The sequence below is a fragment of the Maylandia zebra genome, linkage group LG16 (assembly GCF_041146795.1).
Source record: "Maylandia zebra isolate NMK-2024a linkage group LG16, Mzebra_GT3a, whole genome shotgun sequence".
Classification (NCBI taxonomy): Eukaryota; Metazoa; Chordata; class Actinopteri; order Cichliformes; family Cichlidae; genus Maylandia; species Maylandia zebra.
Genome location: NC_135182.1, coordinates 25,254,876 through 25,274,981, shown reverse-complemented (window position 1 = coordinate 25,274,981; position 20,106 = coordinate 25,254,876). Strand labels below are relative to the sequence as shown.

General features: G+C 39.0%; 1 protein-coding gene across 1 annotated transcript; it reads left to right on the top strand.

The window, feature by feature from the left end:
- The first annotated feature begins 4,751 nt into the window (after nt 1-4,751).
- On the top strand, nt 4,752-7,834 carry vgll3 (vestigial-like family member 3). Its single transcript, XM_004555553.3, has 4 exons — nt 4,752-5,186; nt 6,066-6,417; nt 6,565-7,104; nt 7,227-7,834. The coding sequence occupies exons 1-4, from the start codon at nt 5,082-5,084 to the stop codon at nt 7,265-7,267; spliced, it is 1,038 nt and encodes a 345-aa protein (XP_004555610.2). The 5' UTR covers nt 4,752-5,081; the 3' UTR covers nt 7,268-7,834.
- The last annotated feature ends 12,272 nt before the right edge of the window (nt 7,835-20,106 follow it).

The window sequence follows — 20,106 nt, the reverse complement described above, 5'->3', positions numbered from 1 at the left end:
CCAATTTCACTTTAATTTCTATCCCTTCCCCTCTCCTCCCTCAATTTCCCCCTCTAAAACAGCCACTAATAATCATCTCTGTGCCTCATTAAGGAGCAGAGCAGCGGAGGCACGGGCTTCTCCAGATGTTTGGCAGAAAGCCCCTGAGGTTCACTGCCTGTGTCAGAGAGCTTGTGTGTATGTGTCTGTTGTAATATGCTCTGAACTGTGCAGCATGTGTGCATGAATGTGTATGGAATACCATCATAAAGTTTGAATACTTGCACTGTCTCCCGGCATCCGCGTGTTCCACTGCCCCACTTCCAAAGCCAGTCTGTGAGTTTTCCTATACAACACTAGCTGGAGATATGGATAAACTCTGCCATCTCTGCACAATTGTATAATCAGTCTTTGGCTGCTAGTGTTGTCACACTGAGTAATGTGTCAAACTGTCCCAGTTACCGATCACTATCTTTGTTGTATTGAATAAGACTGAGCGATATTGTTTTATCCACTGTATAACTGATTAGATAATTGTCGTTTCGGTGGTTCTAATTAAATGTTATTAATTCAGGGGACGGAAATTAGTATATACACATTTGGCAATTAAGTTATTAGAACTTAATTAAGATATTCATTTAAAAAAAAAGCTCAAAATATCCTCCCCATGATAATTTGGCTTTCCACCCTTTGCCAATGTCTGTGAAGGTTCTCAGTCATCCAGGTCATCGTAGTCAAAGGAGCTGTGGGTCACCCGAAACCCTGGCTGATTGGGACCCACATCCATTTTCACACCTTGGTTCAGGTGATTAGAGGATCATCAGGGGGTCCTTTTGTCCCTCTTTGGGGGAATACTCCCACTGGGTTTAAATCTGGGAATCTCCGCCATTTGACCTTAGAACTGAAGAAGCTTCTCGGATGAGAGGTGAAACGTCTTCAAGCAACTTAAAGATGTCCAGACGCTTTCCTTTGCAAGCTCCTTTGACTACCCTTTGGCAATGTTAATAAAAAGTGGAGTTGTTCTGAAATAATATAAAATCCTGAAAATATTCCTGTATATTGTATTGTTTTTCTCAACAGCTCTGCCCCACTTTAGCACCTTCTGCTTATGAGGGAATAAGTCACACTCTCATTGTGACATCAAAGTGAATGAAAAATGAGTGAAAATAATGACACTTACTCTCTTGCCACAGTCCCCGAAGTGCCATCATATCTGGTAACAACATGCAGTGAGGCAGGATGAGAAAAATTAATAATAAATCTTCCTGTTGTGTTTCTCAGACATTCGTTTTTCATGCGCTCATGTTTGTGGGTGGGAGAGTTGCACACTGATTAAAGGTGTGCATAAAGTGAGAAAGATGAATGGTACATGCATTTGTTATATGCACTTTCAAAGGGATATTTGGGCTAAACACGTGCTTTCTTTACATGAAACATATATATTCTGTGTAAAAAGGTTAAGTATGAAGAAGCCTATGATATCCTTGAGTTAGCCAAAATGGATCAGGCAATTGATTATATAATGTTGTGAAACAGTATTTGCACCCTTCCTGATTTATTAGTTTGTTGCATATTTGTCAGACTTACATGCTTTAGATCATCAAAAACTTTTAATATTAAACAACAAAGCTGAGATCAGTTTGACAAGCCACACCCAGCTTTGATGACTACCAGACCTGATGAATCAAGACGTAACTTAAATGAAAACTTTCTGACAAAGTAGGCTAAAAGATCTCAAGAAGAGAGAAGCAACACATCATGCCACAATTTGAAGGAACGAAAAAGAGAAAAACAAAATCATTGACATTTGCCGGTCTGGGAAGGGTTGCAAAGTCATTTCTAAGGTTTTGAACCACAGTAAGAGCCATTCTCCATGAAAGGAGAAAACTTGAAATTGCAATGAACTATCTCAGAAGTGGCCGAAGTACTTACGACAAGGTAGAGTTGTCCAGCTTTTTTCCCCAAATAAACGAAATCATAATTTAAAAACTGCATTTTACATTTACTTGTGTTGTCTTGGTCTAACACTGAAATTTATTTGATGATGTGAAACATTTAAGTCCAACAAATATGCAAAAATAAAAAACAATCAAGAAGGGGGGGAATGCTTTTTCAAAGCACTGTAAGTGATATACTCACTGGCCACTTCATGAATTACACCTTGTCAGTACTGAGCTGGAACCCCCCTTTTACCTTCAGAACTGACTGTTCTGTGAGCTCATTGTTATGTTCAAGAAACCAGTCTGAGATGATCTGAGCTGACGTGATGTTATCATGTGTTATCCTGCTGGAAGCAGCCATAAGAACACGCATAAACTGTTGGCATAAAGGGATGGACATGGTCAGCAGCAATGCATTTAAATGATGTTCAGTTGGTATTAAATGGCACAACGTGTGCCCAGAAAATATATCCCAAACCATTACACCACCATCAGCCTGAGCCTTTGATATAAAGGAGGATGGAACCATACTTTCATGTTGTTTGCACCAATTTCTTGCCCTACCACCTGCAATAAAATCAAGACTCATAAGACCAGAAAGCAATTTTACATTTGAGCAAGCGTACCTAATGAAATGGCATGTGATAGTACCCCTTTTCACATTTTGACACGTGCAGAAGGGAAGTAGGAAAAGTTCTTTGTGAATAACATTCACTGGTTTCAATACCCTGGTGTTGTGCCTGTTGGCTTGTTTTACTGGGAAAATGAACAGGACACCTACTGTAAATCCATACTATACATGCATACATACACTGTGGGTGTATATATGCATGTGCCAAGCTTTCAAACAACATCCACAGTGCTCCAAAGCTCTTCAGCATTCAGGTCAGAAGTACTGGATTCATGTATGTTATAAATATTTTTTCATTAGACATGTCTGCAAAGAAATATGCTGGCAGTAACAAAGCTCTCAGACCTCATCGTCATATTTTAAATTTACTGAACCACAGGGAAGAACAGGCATGCTGCATATAAGCCAGATACTTGAAGGAGAGGAGGAGCTAGGTGTCATTAGCCCAAATACAGCCTGTTTTTTTAAGCAGCAGCATTTTTGCAGAAAAAAACTGCAGAATAAGGAAGTGCTTTAGTTACAATATAGTGTTAACTCAGCAGGAATTAGAAAAGGCTAATTAGTGTGATAAGATATAAGCTCTCGGGTTTTTAGACCAATTGTTTTAGTGTCATTCCCACCCTTTCTACTTTTTAAAATTACATATAACCATTATTTTTGACACAGCATAACTGATTTTCTATCTTTTTTTAATAGAAACTAGTAGATTTTGAGGGACTGTCTGTTTTTTTTGTTTCTCATCTCCTTTGCTGTGGACTGTGGGGCAGTTGCTTTCTTTAAAATCACAACACCTGGCTTACCACCTGGTTAGCATTCTATGCATTCAATGAGATCAGAAGCAATTTTATGTAAGTGTTCATTTGGAACTGGGACAAAACACACTTTTTTGTTTCAGTTCACAATGAATGTACTTACACGTTCTTGTGTTTCCTGTTGTTGTTAATGAACTGCATTAAATATATGTAAACATTTTCAAATTTCAAAGTTTGCTTTTGGACTGAGTCAATCAGACAAAACAGATATGGAATACTATGATACCATAAGAAAAGATGCAAGAGTGACACAGCCTCATTGTAAATAAAAATCAATGTAATGATGGGTTAGGAGCGTCACGTGTTCACTGGGAAAAAAAGTGATGAAAATTATTATTATTATTTTTTAATGTTTTGAACAACTATTGAAGCAAGTTTCGTCATGTATATATGGGATTTCTGGAGCTTTTTTTTTCTTGCCTCAATAACATTAATATATAATCACATGTTTGGCTTCATAACCATGATGGCAAAATGTCTTTAGCTGGCTGCTTCACTATGGGACAAACTGATAACCATGTGATGTTATTATCCTTGTCAATAGATGGCAGCAAACAGCTCAGATCTCCCAATCAAAGCGCTGAGGGGGAAATGATGATTAGCAGGCACTGTTTGTAATGAAGAGCGAGGCCCTACTGAGTTTTAGTTGCCACGATTTTTAAAAAGATGTTTTGCTGCTGTTTTGAGATTCTGAGGTCTTCATCTCGATGCTAAAAAAAAACCGTTCATTACTTATCCTTCACATTATTTTAGTCATTGTAACGCACCAGCCGTTGAGAGGCACCTGTTGCTCACAGACGACCTACAGACGAGGCTGTTTGACCACAAGAAAAGGGTCAAGGGTTTTTTTAAATTAAAGTCCCTCCTCTCATGGCAAATTTCAAAGCAGCCTTTCCTATAATGACTAACCTGACAGTGTTAATTTTATATTAGGAGTTTTAAATGAGCCTGCTGCAGTATTTTTAGACTAATCTGACTGTGATTCAGTTACTACAATTATTAATGGTTAACAAGCTTTGACACTGTGGAGAATATTTTGATAGACCCGTACTTAGAAAATAAAGACATTTGTAATCAGACCAATGAAAACGGCTGAAAATAAGAAATGACACGTAATAAATTAAACTTCTTTGTCGATAATGGTGATTTAAGTTTAGGATTTGTAGTCTCTCTCTAATCTAATCTTTGTTCAGATATTAATAGTGGCATGCCACACAAGCGCTCAGTGTTAAACTTTACTGTAGGGAAACCTCGACAAACCCTCAGACTTTCGGCAATAATACTACATTACTAAACTCTGCGCCATAGAGGCCCTTCCCCGGTGGGCGTGCGTAACGGCCCCAGCCCTCTCTAAATATATAACTCCCCTCCAAAACAGAAAGAGGGGAAAAACAAGAGAAGATGATGCTTGTCCAATCAAGAACTATCTGAAAACTTGTCAGGGGATAGGTTTTTTTTCCGGATATTGTGTGCGTCTCATACCGTTTTGAACTATTTTGTGGCCCCGGGTGGTGCTGGTGGAGCGCGCAACGGGAGGCGCATTGTTTCTATGCAAACTGGGCGACATGGCTATTGTATGCGTTTGGGCATATATGGAGACACTGATGGCTCAGAAGACACAGCCCGTCTGAAGTTTCAAGGAGAGTACCCCTCGGCTGTGTTTCGCCAGTTTCTCTCCTTCGGCTTCCCTCTTCTCCTTATCCGTTTCGCTCCGTCGCGATGAGTTGCCTGGATGTGATGTACCACCAAAGCTATGGAGCGCACTACCTCCCAGCAGCGGCGTACAAGGCAACTTACTATAACCACCATCACCAACAACAACAGGTGAGACATTCATCGCAAAACTTTTGAAGGCACTAAGAGGGGCAGACACCGAGATCTCAGCTCGAGGCTTTCCTTTTTGCTTGAAAATAAGCTTATTTTTTCCCATTTGAGGGCTCGTGTGCCCTACAGGGGGACGCGTGACTTTTCTATTTTCACAAGATAATCGAAATTCGTATTCAATTTACAAGCATACTACAAGCAAAAGATTTATAAAACTAAATGTATAATAATTAAGTACCTGGCAGAAGACAAAAAAATAACTAAAACTGAGTTTGGAATTAAAATATTATAGCAGAAAAAAGTTGTTAAATATCATCAACGGAGGAAAGTTTTAAGATGATTTATAAAATGTCCTTGGTGAACAATCGATTTCAATTTGTTTCTGTTCCAAAGTCTTTATCCTTCAATTGCTTTAATAACTTTTACCTTAAATTTCCTTTTTGTGTGATTAAATTCCAGTCTGGAGATTGGTATTCAACACAGGTCAGGCGTAATGACACGGAACTATTAATCCTGCGGTCAAACGGTGATGTAATGACAGTCAGTCAGTCACTGAGGAATGTGGATCAGGCACACTGAGCTTTACAAATAGTTTGAATGCAAAATGGAGGCGAAAAGAATCTTAGTTTCACACGATTCCCAGTCAGCTTCCACATCAAATAATTAGTGGTACAGTGTGACTCCATGTCATTTATTTATGACATTTAGAACTCTGTGTAACTGTTAGCACCACCAACATGTGAGAAATTATTGTCTTCTGTATTATATCTATTCAAAACCAACACAAAGATGGTCATTATTTTAAAATTTAAATTCTAATAAACTTGAGCTACTGTTCTTTTAAACTTTCATTTAATCTCTATTTGTATCTCATTCCAGAGAAAGCTGAGTGTTTACAGTAAGATGCAGGAGTGCATGGACCAACACCAAGGAGGAGGAAGAGGGATACTGCCCAGAGAAGAGGTCCTACAGCAGGGTCCTGCAGCAGCAGGTGCTGAATCAGGCAGCAGATCTTCATCTGATTCCGAGTTAAAGGATGGTACTCAGCCAGCAGAGACGGAGTACTTGAGTTCCCGGTGTGTATTGTTTACCTACTTCCAAGGAAACATTGGTGATGTGGTAGATGAGCACTTCTCTCGTGCTCTCAGTCAGTCCAGCACCTTCAGTGGCGATACCAAGCCCATTAGAGTGACTCAGCCTTTGGCTTCAACCACCGCTGGCCTATGGAAAGGTGAGTAGGCAACACTTGCCTATGTAGTTGATGCACTGACTTGGTTTAACTATCCAAATAGTTACAAAACCCCTAAAAATTAAATCTAAAAATTGTGAAAAATAGCTTGTGTCAGTCTTTTAAGTCTTTGTGATGTGATTGTTTCAGATGGTGGCTCTCTCACTGAAGGTCAGGGAAGCTCAGCTTGGAACAACACTTATCCATCCCAGAGCAGCTCCTGTATCCCCGCTGTTTCTGTTTCAGTCCACCCAGGCTTTTCCTCCAGCCCTGTTTCATTCAACCAACAGGATGGAGCTCTGTGGGCCGGCCACATGCTTTCCCAGGCCAGCCTCTCACCTGCAGCTACCCTTCCTGATAGCTGGACCTACAGCCTGAACCACCAGAGCACAAGCGGTTACCCAAATGTTCATGACGTCTACCATTCCCACCCCCACATCCACACTCGGCACCATCACCCCATGCTTCATACATACCCAGCTCACAGCACGGCATTGGATTCCAGATTCAATTCACTCGTGCTGCCTGGTGTTAGGAGCCAAAGTCAGACATCCACCAACACAGGGGGTTCCCCACACGGCAAGGGGGTGAAGGCAGGGATCGAACCCAGCAGCAACAACAATGTCACGGCTACCTCTGCCACTTGGACTCCTTCTGGTCTCCATGGATCTTTAGAGGCATATGACACAGGTAGATATAACGGCTCAGTAACTCTGACAAGCCTTGGTCAAAGTTCACATGTTTTTTTTTTACTGCGCCATTAAATCTTAAACTCACAATAACATTTTAACCCTGTTTGTTTCTCTTTGCAGCTCTTGATCAAACCAAAGCAAAGACATCAGTTTGGTTCTAACTGATGGACTGGCAAAAAGCTCAACTTATGCCAAAAAGGACTTACTATGTGGCTTATCAATGTATGGCTGCAACACCAGCACTGTAATTCAAAATGTAGCTATAGAATGCTAACTGTAGCTTAATCTACGAGTCCTGCACTGTCCACACAATTACTGATATGAACTCAGGATTGGACTTAAATGACAGTGATCAGTATGCTTTGGCTGCACGTCAAGGCCCTCGAAGAACAATAAAAAAAAGACTACTAGCTTTAAGAATGGAAGGTCTCTTTTCTGTCAGCACAAAACACCAATTTACTTTCCATGTGATGCGTGACTAAGTGGTTCTGTTTCAAGAGCTTGATTTTGACCCCCATTTTGTTTTGTACAGTAAAATGTTTGATGATGACTATAAATTGCTTATGTGTCTGTGTTCATTTAAGCCATGCTATATTGTCATTTGCTGGATGACCTCTGCTAAAACTGTTGTTTGGAAGCTGCCTTTCAATTTTGCCTTTCGAGGAATTTGTAGTGTAAATATTGATACTGTATGTTTAAGGAATAAATTCAACATCTGAAAAGCAAAACCTTTGCAGGTGCTTTGTTTTCTCTGACAGAAACTTGCAGATATGTAGAAATCAAGACCACGATGCACTAATCCAAAGCAAAGTTTAGAAAAGGATCAGTTTATTTTAGGCGGCACTCTGTTGCTGTTCCCATTATGTGTTAGTTTGTTGTTTCCAAATGTAGGAAATGTCTTTAATAAAGAAAAGCATCCATGTTGATTTGATGCTGGCATTTTCTCTATTTTTAAAAGGACTGGTACATATACAGCATCTTTCAAATCAAAGCATAGTCCACTACAAGTCTCATTCACTCAATCACACAAACATTCATGCAGCTTTTACAGATGTCTGACCGTTTTCTAACATTTACAAACACATACAGATAGATGCATCGAGGACAACCCTTGGTCACTACTTCAGTATGCAGACTGGAGGAGCCTAGCCTATTCCCCAACCTTCCAATTGATAGACAAGCCACTCTACCACCTGAGCCACAGAAGCCTTGTATTTTAACAGTACATCTCATGTACAAGACCTTCTTTCACATATGTCATAAAGGTAGAATAACTTCTGAAATCTACACATTTTAAAAGAGAAATGACTTCAATAACTACTGAATTAATAAAACAGAAGTTTATCATGTTAATATGCTGAATCAGAATCTTTAAAGATAAGACTTACTTGAGTAGAAGCTGCACATATATACTATAAAATTCAAACACAACCACATAAGAAAGGAAAAAATTTGAGCGCTTCAGCTGTGAGCATATATGTTATGTTATTCAGCCAACAGGATCTGTGCTGCAGTACCAAGGGAAGTGGTTTACATTCCACAGACCGTTATTGTTTGATACCATGAAATGTCTGTTGTCTGTTTCCACACAAACGCACATTTAAAAACAGACACCGCCAGACTGACAAATACACACCGAGGAATGCATTTCCGTCTGGACAGGAAGTTTGTCGGACGGGGGCAGGCACACACACAGAAATTCTGACCTTACGTACCACAGTTAAGTTTGATATGTTTATATCAGATTCATCAATCACTTGAATGGAAGTCTTGGTTGATTTCAGCTTGTAGAATGAACTGACTGACCAAATGCAGACATGTTTATAATATGACTAAAATCTAATTTTTACAATCAAGAACTGATTACACAAATAGTGTGTGTATGTTTATGTGTGTGAGTGTACTTGTATTACACATGATGTGACAGAACAAATATATACACATGTGTCACATTGTAGGGTCATATCCTATATTCCCCTAAAGCATATGCTTCATTTTTAAAGTAAAGGCTTGGTTTAAAGGTTGAGCTCATAGGAAATAATCGCAAGTCAATGTAATGTCCTCTGAACTAATAGAAACACACTTGTGTGTGTGTGTGTGTGTGTGTGTGTGTGTGTGTGTGTGTGTGTGTGTGTGTGTGTGTGTGTGTGTGTGTGTGTGTGTGTGTGTGTGTGGTGAGTGGTCTGACCAGGTGGTATGATCAGCAGTACCAGCCCACTAACATTCCTGCTCCGCTCCCACGTATCTCACTCTCCATCTCGACTAAACAGCAGGACTTTAAATCTGGAGCACAGCAGCTGCGTTTCCATCTAAACTATCAACAAATTATGACGCATAGAAAAGAAAAGCCCAACGGAGAAACACTTATTTAATCAGAACTGAATGTTTGTTTCACTATCATTTCATTCACTTGTCTGTTTACGTTAGCTGGTCTATGGTTCATTGAAAGACGTAACACATGAGTTCCTGCAACCTGAAAAAAATGTAAATGAGGCGAAATAAATTGTTACTTTGTATTATTTTTATCTTTGTTTTGTGTTGTGTTGTTTTTCTTTTTGTTTTTTACAGATAGGCCTTTAGAAAGCTAACATTTTTACTTTATATACTTTATTTTTAAGTAGTTTATATTTTATTTATATAGCACCAGTTCTCAACAATAGTTGCCTCCAGGCACTACGCTGTAGGTAAAGATCTTGCAGCATTAGAGAGAAAATCCCAACCATCACAGCAAGCACTTGGCAATAGCAGGGAACAAGAACTCCCCTTTTTTAAGGAAGAGATGAAAGAGAAGGGAGGAGCAGGTATCTGCCATGGTTTTGGGGATGAGGGGAAAGAGAAGTACAAAAAAAGGAAAGCCCAAGAAGACAAAACACAATGTATCAAAAAGAGAAGACAAAATTTTATAGTGTGCAGTGGTAAAGCAGATGATGAGTGAAAAGAGTGGAGAAGAAACACTCAGAGCATCATGGAAAATTCTCTAGCTGCCTAATCCTATGGTAGCGTAATTAAAGAGTGGTTCAGGGTCACGTGACTCAATCCTAATTATAAAAATTATTTAAAAAAAAGAACAATTTAGGCTTAATCTTAAAACTAGAGAGGGTTATTGAGCTTATTCCCATTCAACTTTTAAAAACTCTAGGAACCACAAAGAGCCTGCAGTCTAAGCAACGTTAAGCCAATTGCCGCCAATGTGGCTCAACTGACAAGTCTTAAGGGAGCTTTCAGAACAGCCTGATCATCAAGAATTGCAATTGTCCAGCCTAGCAGTAACAAATAATTGTAAGAAAATGACTTCAAAAGATCTCTTACGATGCAAAATGTAAAAAGAAATGTAATTATATATTACTTTTTATGCAAGAAATTACATTTATTACACATGCATGCAATTAACGCTAGCTACTTAAATAACATGATCACATTTATCTATGTTTTTAGCTCTTCTTTTGTTTTGCACAACACAGCTTTGTCACCAAGCACTGCACCACTTTGGAGCATTCATCGACTGGAGTTCTGGTTGTGTCTCCCATGCTTGCTGAAGATATTGATGTTTGGGTTCATTATATGGTGGAAAATGAAAGGCCACAATTTGCAAGTAAGCTCTTCATTTGCATTAGCATACAGCCTCCACATCAGCATGTAGTGTAGTTACATGCAAACAGGCATCCCGCTGGCAGCCTTGGAGAATCACTGCAGGCACTTCCACTGCAGGAAGGAGAAAAAATACAGATACACAGAAATGGAAGTTAAATGAAAGTGAATTAATTTGTCTGTTATAAAATTACCATGGGGTTAAACAGTTTCAGGAAATGTAGCATTAGATTGTTATTAAAAGTTTAAAGCTTGTGCTTTGTGCTGATGTTACAATAAATATATCCCAAACAGTAAATGATTACATTACCACTTTTTCTTTGCTGCTTAACATAGCTGATTAGATTAAATATGTAAGTTAATAAAGCAATTTTTATTTCATGTGGATTTCCTGTTCTAAATTTTTCTTTCCAAAATGAATCAATTTTATCCTTGAATCTTATTTGCACTCAAGTTCAAAGTTGCACTTACATTCACCAGAAGAACTTATTGCAAGCCCAACTACACACACACACACACACACACACACACACACAAATACACACACATATGCATGCACACACAGAACTGTGCTTCACTGGACAAAAGATACCAAATGAGAAAAGGATAAGTGCTGAGCCAATCTAGGGCTATAGCTCTTCATCTCCTCATTGCCATGATTGCCTCTTCCATGACCAATCTCCTCATCCTTTCTGTGGCAGACAAATGCATTTATTTTAAGAAAAGAAAGTAAATTGTTCTATTTTCTCTTTTATTTTCTCAGCATTCACATTTTCCTCCAACCTGGGGTGCACCTTTTGGATCTTCCAACTCATAATGAACTCATACTCATAATTCTATCATTGCTATCCTCTAAACCTCAGCCTGTTTGTTATCCATTTAATTTGTTAAGCTGTATGTTGCTCAGACATCACTATATCATCATCCCATACTGTGTGCACTTTTATTATCGCTGGTAATGCAAAACCGTTGTACTCTGTTATAAGCATGTTAACCAGTGTCTTTACTGGTAAAATAAAGCTTTTGCAAGCTGTAACTATTTGTTACTGAAAAGGTACTGAGTCAAACTTTTGTAGTAGTGTCGTATAACTAGTAAATACAGGGCAAATTTTGCCAGTGCCGATGCTGACACCAATACCGAAACAAATTCTTAACAAATTTTAATGATCACTAAATCACTTTCCACAATAATTTTTTAACACAACAAAACACACCTCTCAGCTTTTCCACGGCTTTTCAAAGCTTGAAAAGCAATTTTGGGGATTTTTTTAATGTTCATATCTCTAAAGGTTCCAAAATTTTGCATAGTGCATTTTTGAGGTTTATTTTTTTCATTACCAAGAAAGTAATCAATACGCTATCAAAATGCTAGTATTGATCCAATACTAATACCAGCATTGGTATTGATACTGATGTTTGGATCAATGCTCCCATCTCTAGCAGGTTGTCTTCTTTTGAAACACAGCTAAGTCTCAACCATAATCTGTCTTTAAGCTTGAAACCTCTTAAAAAAAGCTAATTAACCTTATTGCCACACATGATATATTAACAACATTAAAAGATAGATGATTGTGGACATAGTCTAATTTGGCATTTTCTTTATTTGCTTTGCTTTTTGTTCATATTGTGTCGTAAAAGTGAATTTGGACTGAACTGAATTAATTCAGCCCAAGTGAAGAAGAGAAAGTGGAGATAGAAAACACATGTTTAGATTAGCAGACTGGAGAGAGTCCACAGAAAAGAGATGAAAAAAAGAGTAGGAGAGGGAAAGTTGATCGGTCATAACACAGCCCAGCTACACATTCCAGAGTAATTGAGCGGATGATTAGTTTTACAATCAGCAACACAACACCAGCTGTCTGAACACAAAACTATATAAATACAGAGATGAGGATGGTTAGGAGAAGAGAGAAGATCTAGCTAGAAAAAGAAATGGAAAGTAAAGCATATGGTAGTCATAATCCCTCATCACATCCTCCTCACTGTTTTTTGCTTCCCTTTTCCATTCAAACATTTTTTCCTCACTTCCACAAGTCCGCTCAGTGTCTACAAATCACTGGGGTAATTAGAGCTAATTTGCCCTCCTTGAACAAGTATTACGGGTGTTAGGGGTATTAGCGAAAGGCTCAGCTTTCACCGTTCTGTTTGTGTCAACAGGGCAGCCTAATGAAGCGTGCTGGGACTGTCGCAGAACACTTGTCCTGCTGATTACACTTGATTTACCAAGTCATCTGTGTTTCAAGTGATACCTGATTCCTGTTTAACAAATGACAAGGAACACCCAAGGAGCCGGGAACCTCGTGTTCTGCTTCTCAAGCCTTAGTATATTTATTAACATTGGGTTCAGATCAATATTTGCAGTAAAATATTTGCAGTCTTTCCTTCTTAACTGCCAATTATTTCCTTAATGCAGCAGGTCAAATGAACAAGCCACGTAATGGAGGTTCGAACACGACTAACATTAAAATTCTATAAGCTTTCTCATCAAATTTAGATTGGATTAGATCATTACAGCTTAATTTAATTTTGTTTAGATTCGATTAAACTCTAATGATACCATGGAGAAGAGTCACAGCAGTATAGAGAAGGTAATATGTAACTGCTGAAGGACAACAGCGCGGCGAATGCCCAAACATGTAACATTTTCTACTCACTTTTTTTTAGAAAAGGTTGCAATGAGGCGTTTTCACATTATTACTCAAGAAACTTTGGTTTAATTGGCTGTCTTTGAAAAAGAAAACATTTTAAAACTGTACTAATTAATTGTTTGTCCACATGCGGGAAGGATAATGGTGAAGTTGCTGATTGAAAAAAAATGGATTTGGCCGCTATGAGTACTCACCTGTTTCATAACATTGATCATCATTTGAACACATACCTAATGATTAATGCATTTCCATATGAAATGTAAATAATGTTGCAAACACTGGTGTTTTTTACAGAAAGCGGGAAGTGTTACCATGTCAACCAGGAAGTCAAAGTTTGAAAAGTTGGGTAAGTCCTGTATTTTATCCTAACCATGATTCAAATCCTAAATGAAAATCAATAAATAGATCACAGGGCAAGATCAACATTTGTGGCTGTTTATAGCGTACAACAAGAACGCCCACCCGTAACACTGGCCAGCAGCATTCCTGTGTTTGCCCACACACAGGGAAGCCAATATTTGGAAATCTGATAATAGTTCTCTCAAATTTCTTTTCAATATTAAAAAAGTAGAATGAAAAAAACAAACATTGACATATAAAGTAAAAGTAAAAATAAATATATATTTAAGTTTGCTACCAGTAGAGTTTCAAGGGGCTCTGACACCAACTGTTACCATTAGTGACACTTGACGTGGCAGTAAACTAGTAAAATAATAACTTTAACTGCTATATTTTAAAAAAAAAACAAATAAAGGTTGGTACAATGTTTGCAAAAGGCAAAAAAATAAAATAAAATACAATAATAATCAGAGGCAAAGGCACTCCATTCATAAAGACCAAAGTAGGAGCAGCAATAGCCTGTGTCTATAAGCTCCAGCGTGGATAATGTGCCAGCAACCACAGAGGCCAGTACATAGCTGTCATTCCTGTGTTCACTGGAAGCACATTTAGCAACCAACACCTGTTTCCCCTGCTTAGTCTCCACTGTAAGCTGCTCCAATACAGCCCCGCCTGCATCTAGAGGAGTGAGGATTCAGCTCATACTCAACAATTCTGCTATTTGTGGAATGCAGCTATGATACTATTTTTATTGCCATCGCTTACAGTTAGACAAGCATTGGCAGCAAATCATTCAATAACAGTTCAACACTTTGCTCTGGAACCTGTATAACATTCTATAAAAAGCAAATACTGAGGATTGATTGCTCTGTAAAAATAGCTCATATTTACTTTTCATTTCATTCGCATTCAGGTTAATAAACACAGGTGTGGGTGTGGATTAGTAGCAGTTCCATACAGGAATAATTCATGTTTTGAATGAGTTGTTGCAGCAGTCAATACAGTTCACAGGAAAGGGGAATGTTTTCCAAATGAAGAGTTAGACAGTTTTTAACCTGATTAATCTGCATACATTCAGATATAAACTAATCTAAGGGATTAGATTAAGGAAAATTGCATCATTTGCATTTTATCAGCCATATTTCCGGTTTTACACACCATCCTTTCCAAATTAACACAGTACACTGATTAGTACTGCAGAGAAATAACTGCAGACGTCACTGATATTGAAGCTTTCTTTTCGAACAATGCAGATCAGAGGTCAGCTTGGGAAACTTGGATTTCTTAAGGTAACAGGGCAAATGCTTATTGAAGAGCATTGCTCAAGTAAAGCATTATTCAAGTGGAGTGTTTTTTATCCAGTGGCTAGGTTACTGGTCAGTCTTTAGAGTCTCACTATAATCTTAAACTTACACTCTGTCTGTATGCCACACTTTTTACTAAAATCTGTACCCATTAGTTTTGTCAAACACGTATTTAGGTCAACGCAGCTTTGAGCTTTCAGCTACAATCTATCACTGACTTGTCAGTTTGCTAATTGCTACCATCTACATAAAACGTCAAAAGCTAATCATATTTTATAAAGAACGTTCAAAGAAAAATATCTTGAGGCATTTTATCAAGAGCAATGACACAACCCTTTGATTTACATTATATTAATAAAAAGCCTTTTAAATGTAATAAAGAAAAATACAGTTCTGAAAAGAGTCCTCAGTAATAGCAGACTATAAATAGCATTTAACTTAAATGCATAAAATGACAACAATTCCACACAAATTCTTCTGTTTTTGTGCCAAGTCATCTGAAAAGAGCCTGAAAACACACAGTTACTCAGCAGTGAGGAATCCTTTGCTTTCCCACCTGCTTGTCAATCATCCAGGCTTCTGTTATTTGACCCTACCTGCTGCTACTGTCCCATGCTCTCCATAATGACCATACCACACATACCAGAGCCACACAGGGGCATTCCTGCTCCATTGACCCAGATTGTTTCTTACTTCCTAGCTGTCAGTGGAAGCAGCTTTCCACTGAAGATAAAAGCAACTAATGGATCGATTCCCAAAGGAGATGTAGCGTCACAACAAAGGCTGGAAGAATGTGATGATAAATATGCAATTATTAAAGGTTTGTTATGATTTTAAACGTTTCCAGTGATCCATTTTTTCCATGAGTTTCAGCTTTTGGAAAGGGATCATCTACACAGCAAACATTAAATGAAAACCCCCAGTATGAGGGTAGCATTTTTAAATGATTGGTGGCTAGAGTTAGCTTTTTACCCTGCATTATGTCTTTGGAGTAGACACAGCAATGAATGAATGATTAATGATTTTGCTTATGATGATACGTTTGCCCTGTGATGGACTGGCAGCCTGCCAGGTTATCCTGCCTTTCACCCAATGTCAGCTGGGACAGACTCCAGCCCACCGCGGCCACGAATAAGTGGTTAAAGAAAATCGAAAATGGATGGACAACTGGCTGGATGGATGAATGGATGGATTTCAATTGCATCAAGCTGCATAATGACAACAGGGGCACCAATTAGGATTTAGAGTATTGTTAAGATTTTATGATATTGTGTGAAAACTTTCCAGCCAGTTTACTTTGCATTTATATATTTAGCTAGGGAGAATAAGGACACCAGCATTTCCTTCCACAATCTCTCTAAAAACAAACATAACAAATATATACAATATATTCTACTTATCATTTATTCATCAAGAAAACTTTATATTTTGCCTGAACTAAATAGATATTCTTACAATTTTTGACCAAGAATTGAATTTCCAGTCAATTATCAGAAAAAGAGAAAATATCCAGTGAGCAGAGATTCACTGAATTGTTGAGATGGGAGTGTCCAGACTGCTTTGAGCTGATAGGAAAGCAACAGTAAAATTAAATAACTACTTGTTAAAGCAAGGTATCCATAAGAACATCTCTGAACACACAACACATGGACTACAGCAGAAAAAGATCACACTAAGTGTCACTGCTATCAGCTAAGAATGGGAACCTGAGGCTACAATTAGCACGTGGCTAACCAAACTTGGCTGATCTAATGCCTTGTCTGAGTTTCTGACCCTACCATCTGAATTTTGTGCAAACAATACGAAAGCATTAATCCATCCTGCCTCGTATCAAAGATTCAGGCTGCTGCTGCTGATGGTGTAATAGTGTGTGGGATATTTTTTGGCACACTTTGACTTGCTTAGTGCCAACTGAGCATTGTTTAAATGCCACAGCCTACCTGAGTATTTTTGCTGAATATGTTCATTCCTTTATGACCACAGTACTGATGTTCTGGTGGCTGCTTTCAACAGGAAAATGCTGTAATGAAAAACGCTTAGAGCTACTTAAATGCATTTCAGAGTTACTACATTTTAGATCCAATAGAGCACATCTGGATGGATGTGGAGCCAACAAATCTGTTTAAATCTACCATGTCAGGATGGACCAGTATGGACATCTCTGAAGAATGTTTCCAGCACCTTGTTGAATCTTAACAACCATCAATTAAAGCAGTTTTGAAGGCAAAAGGGCTTCAATACTAGCAAGGTGTAGCTATTAAAGTTCTCACTGAGTGCAATATTAACAAGTTATTTTGCCCAACTTTTTGAGCTTATCCCTGACGTCCCATGTAGCTTGGAATTCAGTTAATGCACCTCTAAGACATTCTTTTTGTGTCTTGTTCTCTCCTTATTTAATCCAATGTTTTGGAACATATATATCTTTTGCTTATGGATGATTATCGTTATCTTCTATCTGCTGTGACACCTCCAACGAGAAACATTCAGTATGAAAAATAAACATAAAACTATTTATTCTGTTAGCACCTTTCTGGAAATCTCTTAAGTTTCACATTTTTTTAGCACACTCCATATTTTAGATTACATCAATACATGTATCGTTTAATTTGTAGGAATCACAAATGTACATAAATGGTGTTGCAGTATGCGCCTGTGTGAGGGATTGTGTGTTTTTATGTGTGTGCGTGTGAGCATGTCAGTAGACAGTGTAATCTGAGGGATAACATGATGCTTATCCAGCTGATCCCTCACCACCCCGGGTTCTGACAGATTGACACTCATCATTCTCCACATTACCTTTGCCTAATTGGCAGGTAATTCTCCTCTCCCCTACTGGCCGGCTGCTGTCACTTTGTATTGTCCGTGTACTCTACTACTACCCCTACTGTCTGGCTCTTTATCCTCCAATCTTACCAGTCACCCAGTAGACAAAGAGTCACTCAGCAGGACCTCTTGTCTAAGCCCAGAAACCCAGTGTGCACTGTCACTGTAAACTGGGGAAGTGAAGTTGGGAGCTTCCTCTTTCATGGTAACCCCCATGCTGGGAAGATCTCCACAGGGCTGACAGGAGTGCCGGCCCCAAATACTTTCAACCTGTCACCAACTACTCCTTCCAAAAATCATGAAGTATTGTAAATACAACAATAACACAGATTTAATGGCTGACATGTGTCTTTATTGAGGAGTGTTCGTCATGTCTTACCCTCAGTTAGAGACCATCAATTAAAAATCACGTCAATGTATTTACAACAAGAAATATTAATGTGTTTAAATGATTTTGTAGGTGTTTTCGGTTTCATTTGGTTTGCTAGAAGGAGCGCCAGCAAACACCAATGACTGTGTTTTCTATTCTGATGTTAAGAAAACACAGGGTTTCTCTCTCACTGCCGCATATCCCAAGTTAATCCCCACACATCCCAAGTCTTTTAACGTGTTAAGCCTGTTCTCATTCTACTTCACAATCTTAAACATACAAACACGTGGATTTCAGCTGTACTGTAGTCCCCAGCCTGACAGTGATTGACAGGTGTTTGCAGAGCCACACTGGATAGTCAGACATGAGACATATGGGAGTCCCACCCTCCTGTCATGTCCACCTTCCCATGAGTCCTTTGTGGCTGAGGTGCAGGTGGCAGGAGCAGTCAGGAGCTTGTCAGAGCAACAGGAAGAGGCTAGCACTCTCACACGCACACAGATTCCCTCTCTCTTACAGCACCAACCGTCAGACACACTCACTGTCAACCCCCCTGTGAGTATGTCAGCTGTCATTAACTTCCCAGACTTCCAGTGTGCAGGGGAGCTTCCCCTTTGTTCCCTCCCACTCGCAGGTGACTTTCACTAGGGGCTGCATGCTGGGAATGCCCAGACTCTGTGCTGGGAATATTGGACCTGACAACCTAAACAGGCAAAGGCAGGAGAATGAAAATGAAAGAGAGGTCATTTCTGTATGTATGTTTATAAAACACTGCATATATATTATTGGTATATACGTTTGTGCCCATTTGTTTTATTTTATCTTCATAGTTTAGGGTTTTGTTCTTAATATTTTTAATATGATAATTAAAAATGCAAGGTGTCTGTTATTTTTTGTATTTCCGTATTTTCCCTATATCCTGTAAAAGCTGTCGGCTTTTATACGTGTGAATGTGTGTGTATGAACGTGTATGCATGTTGAGGGACAGCATGCATGGAATGTGTGTGATATAAAGGCTCTCTCCTCGTGACACAATGGCGTCTTTGACAGGCGGGAGAAGGGAAGGCTTTGTTTGGTGACACCACAGAGTGTTGTGAATGCCCGACATAGCTGCCATTCCTCTCTCTGTGTCGTCCGCCAGACCACTGGCTTATCAGGGATTCCTCTGCTCTCGATCTGCCCACGCACACCCCCAGTATGTGTGCAAGTGAGGGAAAGAGTTTGTGGCACAGAGTTGCTAACACCAACAAGGAAAATGCTAATGAGCCATGGAACAGAACAGACTTTCTGTTAGATTACATATCTCAACACAACTGGATCAGTTTGGCTGCTAGAGTTTTCAGCAGTCTTAAGTAGATGGCTAACATGGGTTTGTATTGTGCTTTTAAACAAAAGAACTCAAAAACACCTGGTCACTGGTAACAAAGAAGGATAATAATGATTATAGTAATGGTGATGTAGGGGCTGATTTCTTGAATAAGTGGTGTTGATGGTACACGTGTCAATGCACACAACACCATTCATTTTTGCTAAATTCATAACAAAAGATGCAGTTTGCACATACAACACTTAGGAAAATGATTCAGTCACATAAAGACTTATCAGGCAAGGTGGAGTGTCCAAAACTGTAGGTCTACCTCGTGCAGCCAAAACACCTCTGAACCCTTAAGGTCAGAGGTGTCCTTACTTTGGTTCCTGTGTTTTTTGGTAGGGCCTTGCTGAAGTGGTTGTGGTGAATCCCAAAGATGCTTGTTCTGATAGGGATCTGCAGAGCTTGGAGGCTGGGTAAATGAATATATACAGCCATTGTTTTCTTCTTGTCCAGTTCAGGATTGCAGTGGTGCTATGGTCTATTCCATTTGTCATGAAGCAAAGGGTGGTGCAGATCCTGGACAGTTTGCAAGTCCATGGCAGGGCTACTATATAGA

Coding starts and splice junctions, on each gene's coding strand:
- vgll3 (XM_004555553.3), top strand. CDS start 5,082: ATGAGTTGCCTGGATGTGATGTACCACCAAAGCTATGGAGCGCACTAC. Junction 5,187..6,065: donor ACCATCACCAACAACAACAG/GTGAGACATTCA, acceptor ATCTCATTCCAG/AGAAAGCTGAGTGTTTACAG. Junction 7,105..7,226: donor TTTAGAGGCATATGACACAG/GTAGATATAACG, acceptor TTCTCTTTGCAG/CTCTTGATCAAACCAAAGCA.